Below are 21,550 nucleotides of genomic sequence, written 5' to 3' on the forward strand. Positions count from 1 at the left end.
CCCCGCTTATCTGCCCCTTGGCAAAATGGACCTTGCGAGTCTTCTGTCAGAATCTTTCTCGGATGATGAACATGGGCTTGCGTTGCCTCACCATGAGCGTTCAAGTGTAGGCTTTGCTCAACGAGATGATTTCATCGCTAACTTGTCACCTAGCGTAGGATTTATGCATGAAAATTGCCCAAACGCTAGAGCTCCCTGTTGCCTGTCATCGCCTCATTTCATCACAGCCTCTATCTTTTTCCTTCAGCTGGCATATCACCTAGGAACTAGCATGAGGAGAACAGACTATTAAGCTTCTCGTACGCCAATCTTATGCGCAAGCTCAAATATCGTGCGCCATCATCACGTATCGGAATGCTAATTCCCTGGATTGTCAATGTTTAAAAAGACAGTATAGCCGGGCTCTGATACCAGTGCAATCGTTAGCTCTCTCATGGAACCTCATGCTCATAATTTACTGTAGAAACACTCTCATAAGAGCTCTCTCTCTCTCTCTCTCTCTCTCTCTCTCTCTCTCTCTCTTTCTCCCTCTCTCTACACACAGCTAGGGCCCAGGCCAACATGTCGGGCTGGACCCCCCTGAAGGTATTTTTTTTCTTGAAGAGAGAATTTGTTACAAAGTGTTCAGCGTGGAGCTGTTTGATAAAAAATCCAACGTGAATCAATATTATAAGAGCTTCAAGCTCATTTCAAATTGGCAACATGTCACTTGTCTAAAATCTAGACTAAGTTCTACTACACGCCAGTAAGGGCAACTCTGGAGTCTTCGAAGCACTTGGTCACGCGAACCTCCTCCTAGATGCTTGTTAGGCTCTGTAGCGCTTAGGAAAATAACCCTTCCTAGTACTTCCAACAATTAATTAAAGCGCACCACCATGGCTCCCATTAATTGTTAGCGCTTTGCGTGCAAATAACACATTGTGGACTAATTCGAGTCACGGTGGGCGTCCCCACTGAACACATGTGCACATATAACAAAAAAAATAATATAAATATATTTATTCTCTGGTTGACCAGAGTCAACACTCTTGATTATGATTAAGGGGATTTGACCAAGGGTCGAGGCGCCTTAATTATAATCAAGTCTCTCCAACCGAAGTTGGCACATCTTGGTTAACCGTAGTTAATCCTCTTGGTGCATGCCAAGTCTTGTTGATCGAAGTCAACACTCTCTGACCGTAGTCAGCTCTGTGGTTCTCTAGTTAACCGCAGTTAACCGTCTTGGTAATAAACCAAGTCTCCTCGACCGAAGTCAGGTTTACTTGACCAGAGTCAAGTATCTTTGACCGTAGTCAATTCTTTGACCATTAAAAGAACTCTTTGACCATAATTAACACATATGAAAACTCTTTAATTATGATCAGATAAATGGTCAATTGTACTTTGACTTAGGATATTTACATTGTGGTGACAGCTAGCTTCTTCTATATCAGATGATGTTTTCGAGGGATGAACACCCATTGCTTTGGGTTCCGCATCTGACATCCTTGCCGGAAATCAGAATTTACAGCAAGTTCCTCCTGTTCCACATGCCCCGATTCAATGACCGGCTGATTTAGTTCTTCCATAGGCAGTGGAAGATGTTGTTAGGCAAGAGATTACAGAAATACACGCAGCCAAATTTCTTCCCAATTGGTTGCTCCAAACTCTTAGGGAGAGTAGGCTTGATGCTCCTATTATAACTCGTAGTACAGCAAGGCACGAAGGGGGGGCTTTTTCTGTTGAATCAGCTTATGCAGGTACTCTTCTTGATGAGGAAGAGCTTGATACTTTTGAAGAAGCTAAGGGCAATGTGCATTGGATGCATGCCATGCAAGATCAGTTGCAGTCCATTGAGAAAAATCATACTTGGAATCTTGTGGATTTGCCACCAGGAAAGAATGTCATAGGTACCAGATGGGTTTTCAAAGTAAAAAGAAAGTCAGGTGGATCCATTGACATGTACAAGGCATGGCTGGTTGCAAAAGGCTATGCTCTGAAGAAGGGCATTGATTATGAGGAGACATTCGCTTCTACTTCCAGGATGACCACTATTAGATCAATTATTGCTATGGCTGCACATTTTGATTGGAATGTTCATCAGTTGGATATAAAAACAACTTTTCTTAATGGAGACTTGTTAGAAGAGGTTTAAGTCAAACAACCTCCTTGCTTTGAAATTTCGGGTAATGCACATAAAGTTTGCAAGCTGAATAAAGCTTTGTATGGGCTGAAACAAGCCCCACGTGCATGGTACTCCTAGATTGATGCCTTTTTGACCAGCATGTGGCTTCATACTAGTCCAACTGAAAGTACCCTCTATATCAAGAGGGATGAGGGGGATATTTTGGTCATCATTCTTTATGTAGATGACATGCTGCTCACATGGAGAAAAAATTGCAGATTTCAAAGCTGAATGGAAAATTACATTTGACATGTCAGATTTGGGCATGTTACATTTTTAGTTGGGGATCCAGTTTATACAAGAGAGACGTGGCATTATTATGTCTCAATCCAAGTATGTGCAAAAGCTCTTGAATCAGTTCAACATGCAAGGTTGCAAGCCTACAACCACTCCCATGGAGCGAGGCCTGAAGCTTACTATGTATGATGTAGGTGAATCAATAGATGCCACACTCTACAGCCAGGCTTTTCAATGCCTCATTTATTTGTGCAATACACGGCTTGATATTCAGTTTGCAGTATCACAGGTGAGCAGATATATGCACAGCCCAAAGACAACACATTGGCAAGCTGTAAAACACATCTTTCGTTCCTTGCAAGGCACAAAGTCTTATGGCTTGATGTTTCCTAGGGGGGTGACTTGATAATGCAAGCTTACAGTGACTCAGATTCGGCTAGAGATTATGACACTAGGCAGTCCACAAATGGTAATTGTTTCTTTTTGGGACATGCTTGCATTTCTTGGCTCAGTAAGAAACAATCTATTGTGGCTACTTCCTCATGTGAAGCTGAGTACATGGCAGCTTTCACAGCAACAGTTGAATGTGTCTGGCTATGTCGCTTTTTTGCTGATCTTCATCTATCATTGGAGGGTGCTTCCCCAATTCTCACTGATAGTCAGAGTGCTATAGCACTTGCAAAGAATCCTGTGTTTCATGCTCGCACGAAGCACATTGAGGTTCATTATCATCATGTCAGAGTGAAGTTACATGCATGGGAGATCAATATGATCTATATCTCTACACATGACAATGTTGTAAACATCTTCACCAAAGCACTTCCATGTGAGAAGTTTGAGGCATTTCGCAATGCCTTGAACTTATCTCGTTTTGGTGATTGATCCTTTTCTTGTACATCATCACATTGGCAATGCAGGGGGGTGTTGGAATTATGGCCATAATTCATGGCAGTGACCAATGTATAGTCAATAAGTGAGTTAGGGGCACTTTTTCCTCATTAGAGGTTTTTTCCCCTAACCATAGTTAGGATCCCTAACTATGGTTAGTGGATAGGATAAGGTTTTGTCACTTAGACAAAACCTTCTCTTTTGTATGTTTCTTTCATCTCTTCGATTCAGACGTTTTGTGTGGCTTGCTCTCCATCTCTCTTTTTCCTTCACTAGATTCCGTATTGCTTCCTTTAGCAAGCTCTTCTGGATATTTGATATTTATCCACCAACGCTAGAGTTTCATCTTTTCTTCACATGGGTTCGATTGTGGTCTCTAGACTCTATGGAAGGACATAAATCATAGTCTTCGGAGATTCAACTTTTTTCAAGTTTTCCTATTTCCAGATGTCACTAAGGCAATCATTAAATGATTGCCTTAGTAATCATTAAATGATTGCCTTAGTGCTCGTCAGATAGATTCCTCAATACTACTTGTCCTATATTGTAATCTTTTGATGTTTGTAGTAGCAAGTTCCCTCTTTGGAAATTGCTTCTTGTATATAAATAAATATGGATTTCACAAAAAAAGAAGTATGTATGTGTGTGTAGCAAGCATTTGTTAAGACTTACAGACATCGGTCAATTTTGAAAATTATCTCATGTTGAGGTTATAGACATTTCTAACAATGTAATGACTGTAGGAAGTTTGAGAAGTAGTTTTATTTGCACAGTTAAAGTGTGGATGGTAAACTGGACCGATTCAGGGGCACAACTTGCTACGGCGGGTGTTAGTCACTTTGCTTAATATTTTGGGAATGTTGTTTCTCCGTCACATGTTGTGGTGTCTGCTCATCAGGAACTTCAACATGTCACTCCAACTCTCTCTCCTCTATAGGCTATGCAACTTGAAGTTTCTTTCAAGGATAGAGAGTTGAAAGATGCCATCAGATCATGCGGAAATCCTCGCGCTAGGATGGTCTTACAGTGGAGTTCTTTCTTGATGTCATTTCACCTACACTATTATTTATGGTTAATCATGCTTGGGAGACTGAACAAATGCCAGTTAGTTGGAAGAAAGACTGGATAACATTATTTCCCAAGGAACATTTGTGTTAGTCTTTTGTAGGTTGGAGGCTTATTACACATGCTTTTCATCTACAAGTAGGCTGCCAACATGATAGTGACTTGTATCAAAGTTTTTTTGCATGAGAGTTTACATCTTGCAGCACGATTTGATTCCTCTCGTAGATGTTTTATAGATAATATTACCAATGCTTATGTGGGATTGAGTATGCAAAGTACATTGAGCAAGATGTTCTCTTATTGCAAGTGGATATTGCTAAAGCTTTTGATACCCTGTCATCCTGCTTCAACAACATCTATCCACTTGCTTGGTAATATTTCTTTTTGTTTTTCAATAGTATGCTTATTAAGAATTCCTACTGTTCAGTTACGGTCAATGGGGACTAGGTCTAGCATTTGAGGGTGGGACCCCCTTGCTTGGGGTTATGGGCATTAGTGACCCACAAGAGTGATGACCTCTCTTTGAGAGGGATATCCGGAAACCACACCCCACCTGAGTACCCAAACATGGGACCAATCAAATGCACAGATTGCATATTGACCTAGGAACCATTCAAGAGAATGTTCCCTGAGCTTTGGGTGTGGGCCTGGGAGTATGCCAAGAGTAATGGAGATACAAGATAAGACGACAAACAAATGAGCTTAGTATGGCTCAATTATGACCTTAGAGTACATCAGTAGATAGTCCAAGCTGTTAGGAACCCGTGGGTGTGATCAGAATTGAATTCTGACAACTTTGAAATTTTAGGGTTTTTGGGAGTGACACGTGGCAGACTGCCACATGGAATCTGAGCTGGCAGGTCAATCCACCTATCCCACACATGTGGCAGCATGCATGGCAGGTGGCAAGGCATGTAGGCCAAGTGTCTAGCCCCAAATTTGGTAGATTTGGGGCAGGTTGTGGGTTGTCCTGTTTGGGACTGCAGCCCATGAGAAATCTGGGACAAGTGTCCACCTTCCACTCTGGGCCTGGGGGGGGTTGAGCCTATGAAAGAAGGCCTCTCCCCTTCATTCCCTACATGAAAATTCGTCACTTTTCTTCTCCCTCCTTTTGGTTGATGCAGCAGAACCTCTCCAGCTCCTTGGGTGCAGCCAGCTTCTCCTTTCCCGAATCTGATAGAGGGAAATCGAAGCCGCAGCAAATGAGAAACATGAGTGATCAATATCCGAGAGTGCGGGCAAGACCATAACAAATGGGGAACTGTCTTACGATGATGAGAGCAACGGGGGTAGGAAGAGGAAGCAATACGGCGTGCTTCCAATTTCACCCCAATGGAAAAAGCTCCCACTATACATCTCCAAAAGAAAAGCCTTTGTTTCAATGGCAATTTAGCTTTCCAAAATTTCTTGAGTTTTGATTGCCACCAAGATAAAGGCCTATCCAAATTCCAATGAGTGTTGGCATGCTTATCAATCCATGGCGGTGGAAGAAGAAATCTGTACACCATCGAGGATGTCAAATTATGCATTGAAAGTGAACGGGTAGCAGGAGACAAGGAAGCCAGATTCCAGTCTAGTAATCTGTCCCGTACAAACAACGGAGGAATAGGAACAAAAGGTTGCAACATAGATGTAAGTAGCCTCCAAATGGGCCTATGATGCAGACCCAAGGGGAATGTCCTGCAAGCTTGTGGAAATGAGAGCACATAACCATGTTGATCCACCACATCTCCAACAAATCTTATGCCCAATTTCATAAGATTATATGCTTTAATAGGTGCCTACAAAGCAAGTGGCGAATCAAATACCTTGCTCCAATGGATACTTTCCAAACGAAGACAATTACCATGATGAGAGGAAGCACGTGACCATTTAGCGGAAGAGAGAATTCTCTTCCAATCATGAGTAAAAGCAGTAGAAACAGGACAGCGAGGAATTTTCCCCTGAAATGTAGTCATTACTGCTTCCCAGTGATCTGTAATCCAATCCCCATGTGCATGAGACTTCATGTTTCCACACATAGCTGCTAATATAATAGCCCATGGTTGTTTTCGCTGAAAAAAATCAGAAATCATAGTGCTCTTTTCCAAAGTATCTCCATAGCCTGGGACATATAGGAAGCCAAATGCTTAAAGACGAGTGAAGAAGAGGCAAATAAAATTGCACATATGCCATAATGATAGATTGCACTTTCCGAAGTCGAACATGTAAAGGTCAAGTTGGCAAGTGCCAATATTCCAGCTTCTTGTTAATCTTTTGAAGCACCCATTTAAGCTGTTGTTGAGGGGTAATATTCCAGCCAATGGGATACCCTAAATGCCGCACAATGGTATGGGAAGATATAATGTGGCCTGGCCATAGAAGTGCATGCCAATCAGCTTCTTTCAAAGCTAGAAGATTCGATTTCTGAAAATTGATATGCAGGCCAGCAGCTAGGCCAAAATCATCCAAAGTATGCATCAAATGAGAGAGGTCACGTTGAGAATTCTTGGGCATAAAATATGAATCATCAGCATATGCCTGTGCGAGAAATGGCTGTGCACCTGGAATTTGCAAGCCATGAAGCTGCCCAGTATCTGCAAGATGGCCCATATGCAACAATAACGGATGAGTAGCAATGGCATACAGTAGCGCACTAAGAGGACATCCCTGTCTCACTGAGCGGGTCATAGTCCATGTCCTTGACAACCCACTGCCAAGCAGACATTGCGCAGTGGCATGAGAATACAACCAGTAAATAACATGAACCAGCCGAGGACCAAATCCCAATCTATGCATAGTCTGAGAAATAAAATCCCAATGGACAGTATCAAATGCTTTCGCAATGTCCACTTGCAGAATGAGAACATCTTGTTTAGAATATTTGGCATACTCAATTGCAAGCAAAACATTGGAGATATTGTCAGTAATCTGCCTTCTGGGAACAAACCCATACTGCCTAGGATGAAGTCCTGCCTGCAAGGATAAATCGAACCCGATGGACAATCATCTTGGCAATGAGTTTGTAAATGACCAGCATAAGAGAAATGGGCTGCCAATCAGCCATGGTCTCACACAACCTTTTTTTTGGGATCAATTTGACAAGGCCATGCTTCCAAGGAGGAGGAAGAGATTGTTTTGCTCAAGAAGGGCATTCCTGTATGTGACAATGATGAGGACGATAGAGCTGTTGATCCAAAAGGCCAGGTGGATGTCGATGTCATGGCTGATGCCTGACATCTTTTACCTTTACTGTGTTTTTCGGTTCGGTTGTATATATCTCTCATGTCTGCTTCAATTACTTGCATTACATATAATGTCCAAGGTCTTTGTAGTGTCAACAAGTGGGGACTTTTTTGGCACTATGTACATAGAATGCACCCTGATGTTATTTCCTTACAGGAACATAATCAACACTTCTTGGCTGGCCAGCAAGGCCACTTTGCTGGTTATGACATCTTTTATGCTGGTACAATGCACTTTTCGGGGGTATGCATGCTGGTGAAACATGATATGCAGCCCACGGTTGCTTACAATGACCCCCAGGGTCGATGGATGGTAATCAGATGCATCTGTCATGCCGATCTTTATGAAATAGCATCGGTTTATGCCTCTCAAACTTCTGCAATAAGAGCTCAAATGTGGGCCTCCCTCAAGCAATATCCATGGCTGTCTAATGCTTTTTTGTGTGGGGACTTTAATAACTCGCCTGCCATGCAAGACAACACCACTCACCGATCTCACATGATCCCCACTGAGCTTCGACATTGGGAGGATATGCTTTCTTCCTTGCATGCAGAAGATTTGTGGCTCTCAACAAGGGATGGAGATATGGGTTATACATACCGTCATAATGCCTTCACTCATTATTGGGCTCGACTTGACAGATGGTATTTGTTGCATGCTCAATAGTATGCTACTTTTACATGTGCATTATGGGTTGATCATTCCCTCTTGCTGTCTGATCACTTTCCAGTATGCTTGACATTATCTATAGCACGGTTGACAGATGATATGCCTTTTTTTGGTCGTCGTCTACTCCATATTAACAGTGCTTATTTGCTTCATCAACAATTCCAGAATATGGTGAGAGTGGCTGTCTGCCCCCTCCTCTTACATGCTCAGGAGGATATGGATTTTCTTGCACATCGCCTGCAGGCTGTTATTCAAGATTATGGACAGAGTCACATGGAGAACCTCAGGCTTAAGCTGAAATGGGCTCAATCTCACAAGCAACAAATGGATGTAATCAGCTCTTATAGGCAGCTCACTTCATCTGAACAGGATTCTTGGGCTTATGCGGTTCATATCATCCATCAAAATGATCTTCGCAAATTAAAGAAGTGGCAAATCCGAGCTCGCATGAAACCCCTTTTGGATAAGGGTTGCTCCTCCAAGGCCTTCTTTAAAAGTTTGCATGCGGATCGACGAAAGGAGGATATTTGCAGGATCAAGCAGGATGATGGCACTTGGACCACCTCCAAATCAGAATTGGAATCGCAATGCTCTAGTCATTTTCAGCATCTCTTTTCTCCTCATCCTGATTATTCGATGCAAGTGAATGCAGCTAGGTCTCAATTTCTTATGCATGTTCAGCCTATATTGTCTTTGGAACAGGCTCATGCATTGGAGCAGCCATTTATGCATAATGAACTGGATGATGCTTTGAGTCATTTACGTAAAGGCAGATCTCCTGGTTGGGATGGATTGACTGTTGAATTTTCTCTCTTTCTCTCACACACACACACACACGCGCGCGCGCGCGACAGAGTGCATGTGCATACACATATTGTTTGTTTGTAGCTATGTAGCTATGTATACACACACAAATAGACACATCTTTTTTTTGGGTAAAAGAAACTTTTCATTAAGAAGAATCTAGATTCATAACTGAATAGCTACTACTCAAAACTAGAAACAGTTGTTAAAGACTTCCAACTGGGCCTTTGAAAGGTCTCCAAGGGAATGAGCATCTTGAAGAGACCGAAGCAAAGAAGATCAAAAGTAGGGAAGGACATCCACTGAAGAGTGCTCATAGACAAATAGTCTGAGCATGATACAATGACTAGAGAGCCCAATAACGGCGCCACTAGAAAAAGTGATAATAGTCAAGCATAGCATCATGGCTGCCAAACAACCAAAACAGCTTTTCAATGAAATGCTGGGAAAACGAGCTTGAAGTCTTGACATCAGTTTGAAAAGGTAATCACAAGCTCTATAGAGCATAGGTTAAAAATAAATGTAAGACCGTCTCCCGTAGATGAGAACAAGTGGGGCAAGCCAAAGAAGCAATGTGCTTGGTAGCCAAGAAAGATTCTACTGGCAAAGCCCCAACCAAGGAGGGCCAAAGGAAAATCGGCTGCTTGAGAGCCAACTCACTGCTCTAGATCCGGCCAAGAGAAGTCCTCCATTAAGAAAGAGATTTATTTAGATGCCAAAGATGATTTCCATGGTTTTGGACCCAAGGCCTTAGAAGCAATAAGTGATAGGCCTTCTTGGTAGGGAGATGTGTAAAATAAAAGGAAGAGTAACCTAGAAGTTCACGATCAAACCTCCAATCTAGCAGGCAAAGAGTGGAAAACAGACGAGGGACAGGCTGAAAAAGTTGCAACAACAAGGTCGTAATAATGTGCCAAATAGATCTGCGATGCAACCCCAAACAATATTGTCTCTTGGCCTATGGAAAGGAAAGGTTGGATTCCTGATCATCGACAACATTTGTTGTTGTAGAAATCCCCAAGCGATGCAGATTTGGAGGCTGTAAGTGAGTTAAAGAATGAGCAAAGATCCGACTCTATTGAAGATTCTATAAATGTAAAGTCTCTCTCTCTCTCTCTCACACACACACACACACACACACTTTTTTTTAAATAGTGAAATCTTATATTTCTGTGTGGGAAACCTCAAAAGAGGTAAAAACCCACCAATAAGTACAAGAAAAAAATTTACAAGTAAAGCCTCAGAGCAAAAGTCATGAGGCAGCCAAGTAAAAAGTTACATATCAAGCTGGAGGAGGATCAAACACAGCATCCTCCAGCTTCAAATTATTGCTCTGTAAAAATTGATGCAGTGATGAAACCACACCATCAATAAAAACCAGCTGTTTTTTGCCCTTGTGATTCTTCTTGATATAGGCTGGTACCCGAAATTTTTGAATCAGAGGGTCAAAAACCTGTTGTAACATGGGATGAAAAGATTTCAGTAAAAAAGGCACTTCTGTATCCCGAACAGAAGGAGACTCTGGCACAGGCATCAGAGGCAAAGAAGCTAGATCAACATGTGTATCCTCCGACAAAAGAGCTGCCTCTGATAAAGTAGGACTCAGCATTTCAGCTTCACTTCGAGGATCAACCTGAGAAAGAGCATGTGCAGCATCTTGTAACATCCATATCTAGAGGAGAAGGAGGCTGATGATGCTCAACGGGAGTTGGATCCTGAACTTCTTTAGTCTCTCTCTCTCTCTCACACACACACACACACTTTTTTTTTTGGTGAAACCAAGAACATTATATTATGAAACATCCATTTTACAACAGGGCAGTGCTCGTGTGTGTGAGAGAGAGAGAGAGAGAGCTCCAGCCATGGTGACGATTTCAGCCCTCAGCCGGCCTTGTTGGTGATCCCGACCTACCCCTCCTGCTGCCTACGGTCTGTTCATCCTCCTGAGCTTGCTCGCTGCTACCAGCCACCTTTCTAGAGCTCCATCTAGTCTCTTTTCCACTTCATTTCAGCCTCCTGCAGCTTCCCGTTTGTGTGTGTGTGTTTCTTGCAGCTCCCCGTTTGTGTGTGTGTGAGCGAGACGACCTGCTCCATGTTTCCTTTGGACTGTGTGCAGCCTGTTTGGAGCCCTTACCTCTGCTCGCGGGAGATTTCATCACTGTTTCGCCGTCCTGTGTGCTTTCTAAAGCCACCTTTAGCGCCTCGTTATTGGTTTCCTCTCAGATTTTGCCCACTCTATCAGTGCGTTGGATTAGTAAGTTGTGTGTAAGGCAGTATTCCTGCAAGCTTTTTTGTCGCAACAGGTTCCCGTGCCCTCTTGTCCAGGTCTCGTGCCCTTCTATCTAAATCTCGTGCCCAGCTGCTATAGCGTTGCTGCCCTTTTTTTGGTTTCAACCCAACCTGTCTAGTTTGAGTTACTGTCTGGTTACTCCCTCTCTTGCTTGGATATTGCTCCGCTTGTCTATTCCTTCTCAGTTTGCTATCTGCCCCGACTGAAATTTCTGTCTAGTTTGTTTATTTCGTCTTGGCCCTCATCCCCCTCTATTTCATAGCTTGTTACCTAACTGCAATTTCAGATTTGAATCTTTCTACTGAATCAACTAGCTTCAATGGCAGAAACAAATAAGTATTATGTAAAGAGAGCGCTCTCTCCAGAACCCAAAAGACAGTCAAGGGAGACTCTGCTCCCCATAGCTCCTTCATCTGAAGATGCTTCCTATGTGTTTGACATGTTGAATGAGGAATTTCAACAAAGTAGAAGAGAATGGATGCTACCTGCTCCGGAACTCACTTACAAAATGAAGTTGCCTTCTCTTGTGCATCCTCTGAAGAAGCTCTCTCAGACTGCAGTCATCATCTTTTTCCCAGGGAAAATACCCTCGGCTAATGACATGGGACAATGGGTGAATTCCCTTCTAGGTGGATGCTATGTGGAAGGAGTTTATTTTGCCTTCCGAGGATTTTATGAAGTTCATCTCTTGGATGCCTTGACAAAATAAAAGATGTTGGAAATGTCCCCTTTATTTTTTCGTCGTCAAATGGTGCACATCATGCCTTGGTCTCCTAATAAGGACTATCAGAATCTCATCAAGCATCATTGCCCTGTATGGGTTAAAGTGGTTGATTTCCCAGATTACATGAGAACGGAGCTTCTTGGCTTAGCGATGACAATGGGACAAGTGATCTATTCCCCTCGTCCCACAAGTGATAAAAATCGCTTTTGCATCTTATGGGATACTGATAGACCAACCCCTCCTTCTATTGCAGTTGAGATTGAGGGTGTTAATTTGGGAAAGAAATATTTCACTTTGAAATGGGGAGTTTTTGCTGGAGCTTGTTTCTCTTGTCACAAGTTTGGGCACCTAGCTTCTGAGTGTCCCTCTATCCTTCATCCGCCTCCTCCAGCTGCCATTCCTCAGCAATCTAATAAAGGAGGTCAGAAGACTTATGTGGAAAAGACAGAAGCCAAAGGAGCAAAGCCTTCAGTTCATACAGAAAGCCAAGTCATTTCAGCTCAAAACAAGGATAAAGGAAAGAGCAAGCTAGTGGAAAATAATTCATCTTCTCACGAGGGTTGGCAGACTGCAAAGAAGACAGTGCCTCTCAAACAAAGACCTCTCCAATCTCGTAATTGGGATGCTTCTGCTCCTTCTCCTGGTCAACCATCTACCTCTTTGGACAGCCCTATCTCAAAGGCATGGGTTAATGCAGTCAAGAAGGGTATTCCGCTTTGTGAAGAAGATGATCTAGTCAGGGAATTGGATTCTGAGGGTCACCAAGACCCTGAGGCAATGGTAGAGGCATGATGCCTTCCTTTCTTTTTGAGGACTACTCATTTCTTGTACATATTTTCATGTGTGCTTCTCTTAAATGTGTTTCTTACAATATACAACGCCTCTGCAAACCGAATAAATGGAGGCTCCTTTGGCACTATATAAATAAAACTCATCCAGGTGTTGTGTGTCTGCAAGAGCATAATCAGCATTCTTTTGTTGGCCAACATGGGTTCTTTTCAGGATATGATATATTTTATGCAGGATCTAATCAATTCTCTAGGCTGTGCATTCTAGCCAGACATGATTTGCAGCCCTGGGTAGCATATAATGATCTATGTGGCCGATGGATGATTATCCAATGTATGATCAATGGAGAGATTTTTGAAATTGGTTCCTTGTATGCCTCTCAAACTTCAGCTTCTAGAGCTCGAATGTGGGACTCCATAAAGCAATATCCTTGGTCCACAAATGCTATACTTTGTGGTGATTTCAATAATTCTCCTCACTGGCAGGACAATACCACACATAAATCGCATATGCTGCCCTCTGAAATTCAGCAATGGGAACATATGATTTCATCACTTCGTACCGTAGATTTATGGACAGCAACTCATCCTTCAGTTTTGGGATTTACATATCATCATAATGCTTTTACAGAATATTGGGCCAAGCTTGATAAATTATATCTTATTCATGCTCAGCAATATGATGATTATACATGTCAAATGTGGACTAACTATTCTCAACAACTATCTGATCACACTCCACTTTGGTTGAACTTTTCATTTGGTATGCCTCTGGATGACATGCAGCTCTCTTCAGTCAGACACTTACAGGTCAATCAATTATATCTTTCTCATGAAAAATTCCAGCAAATGATTCGATTGGCTTGCAGGCCATTGTTATCTCATGCTCATAAGGATCTTGACTTTGCTTGGAACTCTTTTGTACATCGTATTCAAAATGTCATCAAGGAATATGGAAGATGGTACATGGCAAAAACCAAGCATCATATCCAGTGGGCAAAATCATACAAGTAGTCCTTGGTACTGATTAGCCATCAAAGGTCCCTTTCTGCTTCTGAGCAGAGTTCATTGTCTTGTGCTTCTTTCATAATTGATGCTAATGATAAACGCAAGCTTTCCCAATGGCAGACAAGGGCTAGAGTTAAGCCTATGCTAGATAAGGGTTGTTACTCAAAATCTTTCTTTCGAAATTTACATGCATATAGACAAAGTCAATCTATCATGAGAGTCAAAAAATCCGATGATAATTGGACCCAGACTTTATCTTAGCTAGAAAAACAATGTCTGGATCATTTTCAGCTTCTTTTTTCTGAGCCATCTTCTTCTACTCCTCAGGTTGAATTGGCTCGGAGCAAATTTATTCATCTTGTTTCTCCTATTGTTTCTTTGCCAAAAGCTTCATTGCTGGAAATGTTTTTTTCCGATATTGAATTGGATGAAGCCCTCAAACATTTGGGTAAACATACTTCCCCTGGTTGGGATGGTTTGACGGTTGAATTTTTTGTAGCCTTCTGGGCTGAATTGAAGGGTCCAATCTTGAAGCTCATTAATGTAGCCTGGCAGCATCAACATCTTCCTTCAGCTTGGAAGCATGGTCTGGTCAAGCTTGTGCCCAAAAAACTTCTATGTGAGACTATGGATGATTGGAGGCCCTTCACTTTGATGCCTGCTATATATAAACTTATTGCTAAAATGTTGGTTCATCGGATAAAGGATATTCTTCATGATGGACTTCATCCCAGGCAATATGGTTTTGTTCCAAGAGGGAATATCCATGATAATATCTCCAATACCCTCATCGCAATGGGATATGCTAAATATTCAGCTCAAGATGTTTTGGTCATGCAGGTGGATATATCAAAGGCATTTGTCTCAAATCATGTCTAAACTTGGTTTTGGGCCAAAGCTAGTTCATGTCATATATTGGCTTTACTCATCATACTCCTGAGAGTATTCAGCACTTATTGTGGTTTTGTTCATATTCCAGAGACCTTCTGGACAAGATCTCCTATTTTTTATCTCTCAGATTTCCTGCACACAGGTTCTCGAGGTTTTTCTGGATGTTTGGCAGATTATCAGCTTCTTTGTCACAGTATTCTCTTTTCTTTCATTGGACTAGATACTGGGCCTTATGGACCCTTTAGCTACAGCAAAATCGTGCATTTTTGAATTCACCCCTTCAGCACCCTTATGAGTTCTTCCGGGCCTCATTGCAGCAGTCCTTATATGATGCCTTGCATGAGGAAGATTTGGATGTTTCTTGCATTCAGCTTTTCTTATACTGTTTCTGATGAATAGGGCATTGGCTCTTTTCTCACCTACCACTCACACACACTATCTCTCTCTCTCTCTCTCTCACACACACACACACACACATTTTTTGGGTGGAATCTTTCAATCATTATATCACAAAGAAGCTATCCTAGAAAGGGAGAGCTATAATACATCAAGAGAAAATCTCACTGTAGGACAAATATACATCATGATCAATGACACGAGATTGCAAGCAATCAAAAAGCGATTGCTGCAAAGAGTGTCGGAAGAAAGAGAAGTAGAAAATGTAGGATCACCGAAGACCCTATGATTGCGATCCTTCCATAGAGTCTAGAGTGCCCAGTATCGAACCCAAACAAAAAAGAAATCAAACTCTTGTCTGAGTGGATGTACACCAAAAAGCCAGAAGAACTCGCCAAAGTAGTCTGAGGAAATCGAGCTCTCAAAAACTGCCCAAGGAAGTCCCAAAAAGCACGAGAGGAAGGACAATGCCAGAGGAGATGAGGCACAGTCTCTCTCGGAGCCAGACATCTGTGACAAATAGATGAAGCAATATGTCGGCGTGCCAAAAGCTGTCCATGAGGAAGAACACCCAATAAAGCTCTCCACAAGAAAACTTGTTGATGTAGAGGAATCTTAGAATGCCAAATCTGTCTCAAACTTTTCTGCCACCATTTCACGGGACGATCAAGATGCCAAAGCTGATTCTCCCTGTGAGAGATATATGGTGGAGGAAGTAGAACTTTATAAAGAGAAGAGACGGTAATACGTGTAAACTTGAGAGGACGGCATGACAATCCCACAGAAGAAAGTATCCAGTCCTCAAGACGATCCTGCAGATGCAATGGAGGAACCGGCTGAAAAGGCTGGAGCATCAAAGTAATCTTATGCATTCCAAGGCCAAATTTTGCAGTAGCCAAAGGAAAAGAAAGGGGAATTCCATCATCATTGACAACATCTTGAACCAAACGAATCCCCTTAAAACTCAGAAAATATGAATGTCGAGGCTCCTGCAAAGCCCAAGGGAGGGCAAACACTCTAGACCAATGTATACTTTCAGCTCTGAAAGAGTTGCCCTGCAATGAATCACTGCCATGCCATTCCAAGAGAGAGAGGATATGTTTCCAATCCATCAACAAATGAGAAACCAAAGAACAGCCGGGGATTTTGCGTGTCACAGAACGAAAAAGAAACTCCCACTGTGTAAGCTGCCAATGACCAAAAGCTGGAGATTCAATGTGCAAGAGCAAATGACGGATCATGGCAGCCCATGGTTGAGAACCTTGCCAAAACTGCAGCATGAGTTTCCCCTTATGGGCAAGAATATGTAGATGGATATTCAGAATGTTGAGACCCCCATGCATCTTTGGAGAACAAAGCTGCTGTACTGGAAGCAAACGCAAGCTTTTTTTGCCATTGCGAGAACACCAGAAGAGTTCCAGCACATCAGATATAAAAGAGGCAAGATCAGCCTTGTTGAACATAATAAGAGGCAAGTAGAATTGAATATACGCCATTAGAATAGATTGCATAATTCGAAGACGAACATGCAAAGGCTAAGTCACCAAGTTCCAGTACTCTAGCTTTTTCTTGAGCGTTGCGAGAATCCAATCAGACTGTTGACGAGGAGAAATTGTCCAACTCAAAGGATAGCCAAGATGACGAACCAATTGAGTTGGAGGAATGCTTTCCTCAGGCCATAAAAGAGAGTGCCATTCCTTGGAATGCAAAGGCAACAATTTCGATTTCTGAAAGTTGACATGAAGCCTAGCAACTAAACCATATAAAGAAAGAGCTTTCATCAGCTCTGAAAGATCTTGCTCTATATTTCGAGGAGTGAAAAAAGAATCATCTGCATATGCTTGAGCAAGCAACGGTCGACTGTCATGAATTTCCAAACCATGTAGCTGATCCGTAGCTACGAGATGATCCATGTACTAAAGCATGGGGTGCGTGGCAATGGCATACAGGAGTGCACTAAGTGGACAAACTTGATGCACCGAGCAACGAAGAGTCCACGCTTCAGAGATATCCCCAGAAAGAATACAAGCAGCTTGACTGTCACTATAAAGCCAGTATATGATATGCTGCAATTTCTGCTCAAATCCCAAAGCATGCATTGTCTGAGAGATGAAGTCCCATTGAACAATATCAAAAGCCTTGGCAATATCAACTTGCAGTAAAAGAACATCCTGCTTAGTGTATTTGGCATACTCAATTCCAACATAGGCATTTGCAATATTATCAGTAATATGCTTGCGAGGATGTAAACCATCATGCAAGTATCCTTTAATGCGATCAACAACCATTTTGGTGATGATTTTATAAATGACAGGCATAAGAGTAATGGGTCTCCAATCAACCAAAGATTCACAAATCTACTTTTTGGGAAGAAGTTTAACTAGCCCTTTTTTCCAAGAAACTGGTAGATGTTGTTCCCAGGCATGGTTAATCATACGCAGCAAAGTGGGCTTGAGAAGATCCCAGTATGTAAGAAAAAATTCCACTGTAAGTCCATCCCATCCTGGAGATTTCCATTTACCACATGATCGGACTGTAGTGGTCAATTCTGTTTCAGTGAAAGGGCATTCAAGCTCAAGAGCTTGAGCATGGGAAACAATAGGGAAAACATGCTGCAATAACTGAGTTTAGGCTGCCAATACTGCCAGAAAAGGAGGATCAGCAGTTTCAAACTGCCGGGAGAAGTGATGAACACAAGCTGCAGCAAGTTGAGCTCGAGATGAGGTCCAATGTCCATTAGAAAGCATAGTACGACAAATATTTGTAGCTTGTCGCTTGTGATGCAAGCTCTTAAAAAAGCCCTTTGATGAACAACCTTTATCCAAGAAAGCTCGTTGACGTGCTCGTCTCCCATTTTGCAATTTTTCGATGATCATTACTTTGTAAGCAATGTCTAGCCTGGCATAGAGATGTGCTTTCTTGAAGAGACAAAGACTGAATGACTGAGTTCCTGACAGGTAGATTTTGCTCGAGCAACCGTATCTCTCAATGTTTTGAGATAATTTTTGCCATAATCCCGAATAACTGATTGCATACTGGCAACAAATGCATCCCAGGCATAATCAGTATCAATAAAACTCTGAGGTGAAAGAGATTGACATGCATCATACACCATGGCCTTAAAATGATCATGATCCAAATAGCTATTATTAACCACAAGGAGCCTTCTGTGGGGAAGCCGATCATCGGGCATGTCATGCAGGGAAACCCTCAAACATAGAGGTGCATGATCAGAGTGCACAAATGCATAATCAACTGACAAAGTAGTAGTCAAAGTATTAGAATGCTGAGGATCAACTCTGTACCACTTGTCCAGTCGAGCTTTGTAAGTAGATTGAGCATTGTGCTAGAAAGTAAACCCAGGCAGCAAGGGGTAAGATGCTGTCCAAAGATCAGCAAAATTGAAATCAAGCAACAATTTAGACCAGCTCTGCCGTTCAGAGGCCAACATATGTGTATGACGAGATGTATTATCCCCTGGCTGAGGAGCATTGTTGAAATCACCACAAAGAAAAGCAGACTACCTCCATGGATACCTCTGCATATCTTCCAAAATCTATCCACGATGACGAGAGGATTGTGGAGCATAGACAGATGCAAATTCAAAGATATCACCCTGTACAAGGCAAGTCACCTTGTACAAGTTTTATCTTTCCCTTTGGGCTGAGAGGTGGAAGGCATAGAGGGAGAGGCATTCCCATTTGACACATCAGGTGACTTATCTTTGTCCTGAGCTGGAACAGGTGGCTTGACACCCTTCTGTTTGACAACAGGCCGAGAAGGCATATTTTCCAAAGGCATCTTATGCATAACAAGAGGGCACTGAGAAGCCATATGGCCAAACTTCTTGCATTCAAAACATGCACTTGCAAACAAGCCCCACTTAAGCTTGTAAAAGGCACTGCCCATATCCACATGATTGACCGCAACAGAATAAGAGTCAAACACACACACACACACACTTTTTTTTAAAAAAGTGAAATCTTTATATTTCTGTGTGAAAAACCTCAAAAGAGGTAAAAACCCACCAATAAGTACAATAAAAATTTTTACAAGTAAAACCTCAGAGCAAAAGTCATGAGGTAGCCAAGTAAAAGTGACATATTAAGCTGGAGGAGGATCAAACACAGCATCCTTCAGCTTCAAGTTGTTGTTCTGTAAAAACTAATGTAGTGATGAAACCACACCATCAATAAAAACAAGCTGTTTTTGGCCCTTGTGATTCTTCTTGATGTAGGCTGGTACACACACACACACACACACACACACACACACACACACACACACGTATATATAGGTATATATATAGCTATGTACACACACAAACATACACATGTATATGTATGTTGTATGTCATGTATGTATAGATATGCATATGTATGTATGCATGCATATACATACATGTGTGTGTGTGTGTGTGTGTACTCTTTGGAATTTGGATAGGCCTTTATCTTGGTGGCAATCCCGTCTCATGAAAATCTGGAAAACCAAATTGCCATTGAAACAGAGGCTTTTCTTTTGGAGATGTATAGTGGGAGCCTTTTCCATTGGGGTGAAATTGGCAGCTCGCCGCATTGCTTCTCCTTTCTGCCCCCGTTGCTCTCATCCCCGCGAGACAGTTCCTCACTTATTATGGTTTTGCCCGCACTCTCGCACATTGATCACTCATGTTTCTCATTTACTGCGGCTTCGGTTCCCTTCTATCAGATTTGGGAAACTTTTCTGGATGTTTGGATGCTGCTCATCTCAGATGTCTCCATTACTCCTTTTCTTTCATTGGACTCGCTTTTGGGTATTATGGACCATCTGGACACAGAGACTGCATTCTAGGATGGGTCAACAGTTTCCTCAGGCATATATTTTCTTCAGAATGTCCCTTAAGCAGTCTTTACATGACAGTCTTGCTGCAAGGGATTTGGATGCTACTTGCCTTGAAGTGTTCTCTACTTGTTTTTGAGTTCTTCTATCGGGCTCTCTTTCGGAGTTCTTTGCTAGTGTGTGGGAGACTTCCCATATTGTAAATTCATGAGCATATAAATACAATGGATTTTACCAAAAAAAAAAAGTGTGTGTACACAGTGTGTGTGTGTGTGTGTGTGTGTGTATAATGGCTGATTGGCGGCCTATATCTCTCATGCCTGTCATTTACAAACTCATTGCTAAAATGATTGTCCTCAGGGTTCGCTTCCTTTTGCAAGCAGGACTTCATCCTAGGCAGTATGGGTTTGTCCCCAGAAGGCAGATCACTGACAATATCTCCAATGCCTTGCTTGCGATTGAGTATGCCAAATATTCTAAACAAGATGTTCTCATTCTGCAAGTAGACATTGCGAAAGCTTTTGATACTGTCCATTGGGATTTCATCTCTCAAACTATGCATAAATTGGGATTTGGCCCTCGGCTCGTCCATATCATCTACTGGCTTTATTCTCACGCCACGGCACAGTGCTTGCTTGGTGGTGGGTTGTCAAGAACTTGGACTATGACTCGCTCAGTGAGACAGGGTTGCCCTCTTAGTTCCTTACTGTATGCCATTGCTACCCATCCGTTACTCTTGCATATGGACTATCTGGCAGATACAGGACAGCTTCATGGCTTGCAAATTCCAGGGGCACAGTCATTTCTTGCACAGGCATATGCTGATGATTCATACTTCATGCCAAGGAATTCTCAAAGTGATCTTTCTCGCTTGATGCATACACTGAATGACTTTGGCATAGCTGCTGGACTGCATATCAATTTTCAGAAATCAAAACTTCTAGCTTTGAAAGAAGCTGATTGGCATGCACTTCTTTGGCCAGGCCACATTATCTCTTCCCTTACTATTGTCAGGCATCTCGGATATCCCATTGGCTGGAATATTACTCCGCAACAACAGCTCAAATGGGTGCTTCAAAAGATCAACAAGAAGCTGGAATACTGGCATTTGTCCACTTGGCCTCTACATGTTCGACTCCGGATAGTACAGTCCATCATTATGGCATATGTGCAATTTTATTTGCCTCTTCTTCCTTGGTCTTTCAAGCATTTGGCTTCCTATATGTCCCAGGCTATGGAGATATTTTGGAAAAGCAAATCTCATAAAAAAGCTTTGCGACTACTACCTATGCAGTCTATTTGTTCACCCAAGACTCATGGGGGGCTGAATATTCTCAATCTCCAGGTTCATATGTTGGCAAGAAAGAGCACTATGATTGCTGATTTTTTTCAGCAAAAACAACCATGGGCTATTATGTTAGCAGCTATGTGTGGAAACATGGCCTCCCATGCATATGGGCACTGGATTACAGATCACTGGGAAGCAGTTTTGTCTACCTTTCAGGGGAAAATTCCTGGTTGCCCTGTTTCTATTGCTTTTATTCATGATTGGAAGAGAATTCTTTCATATGCAAAATGGACAG

At 42.2% G+C, this 21,550-nt stretch overlaps 1 protein-coding gene across 2 annotated transcripts in view; it reads left to right on the top strand.

Annotated features, from left to right (window-relative positions):
• RAD51C (RAS associated with diabetes protein 51C) overlaps positions 1-21,550 on the top strand; it is an 83,086-nt gene that overhangs the window by 45,535 nt on the left and 16,001 nt on the right. Inside the window, exon 4 of one of the 2 annotated variants that reach the window (XM_087372484.1) lies at positions 4,591-4,725. The exons of the other annotated variant lie outside the window; for it this stretch is intronic. Within the exon in view, the coding sequence (XP_087228610.1) occupies positions 4,591-4,725 (135 nt within the window). The remainder of the gene's footprint in view (positions 1-4,590; positions 4,726-21,550) is intronic. 2 annotated transcript variants of the gene reach the window in all.

The sequence above is a fragment of the Dipteris shenzhenensis genome, chromosome 3 (genome assembly GCF_047967505.1).
Source record: "Dipteris shenzhenensis isolate YYH24624 ecotype China chromosome 3, Dip_SZ_1.0, whole genome shotgun sequence".
NCBI lineage: Eukaryota > Viridiplantae > Streptophyta > Polypodiopsida > Gleicheniales > Dipteridaceae > Dipteris > Dipteris shenzhenensis.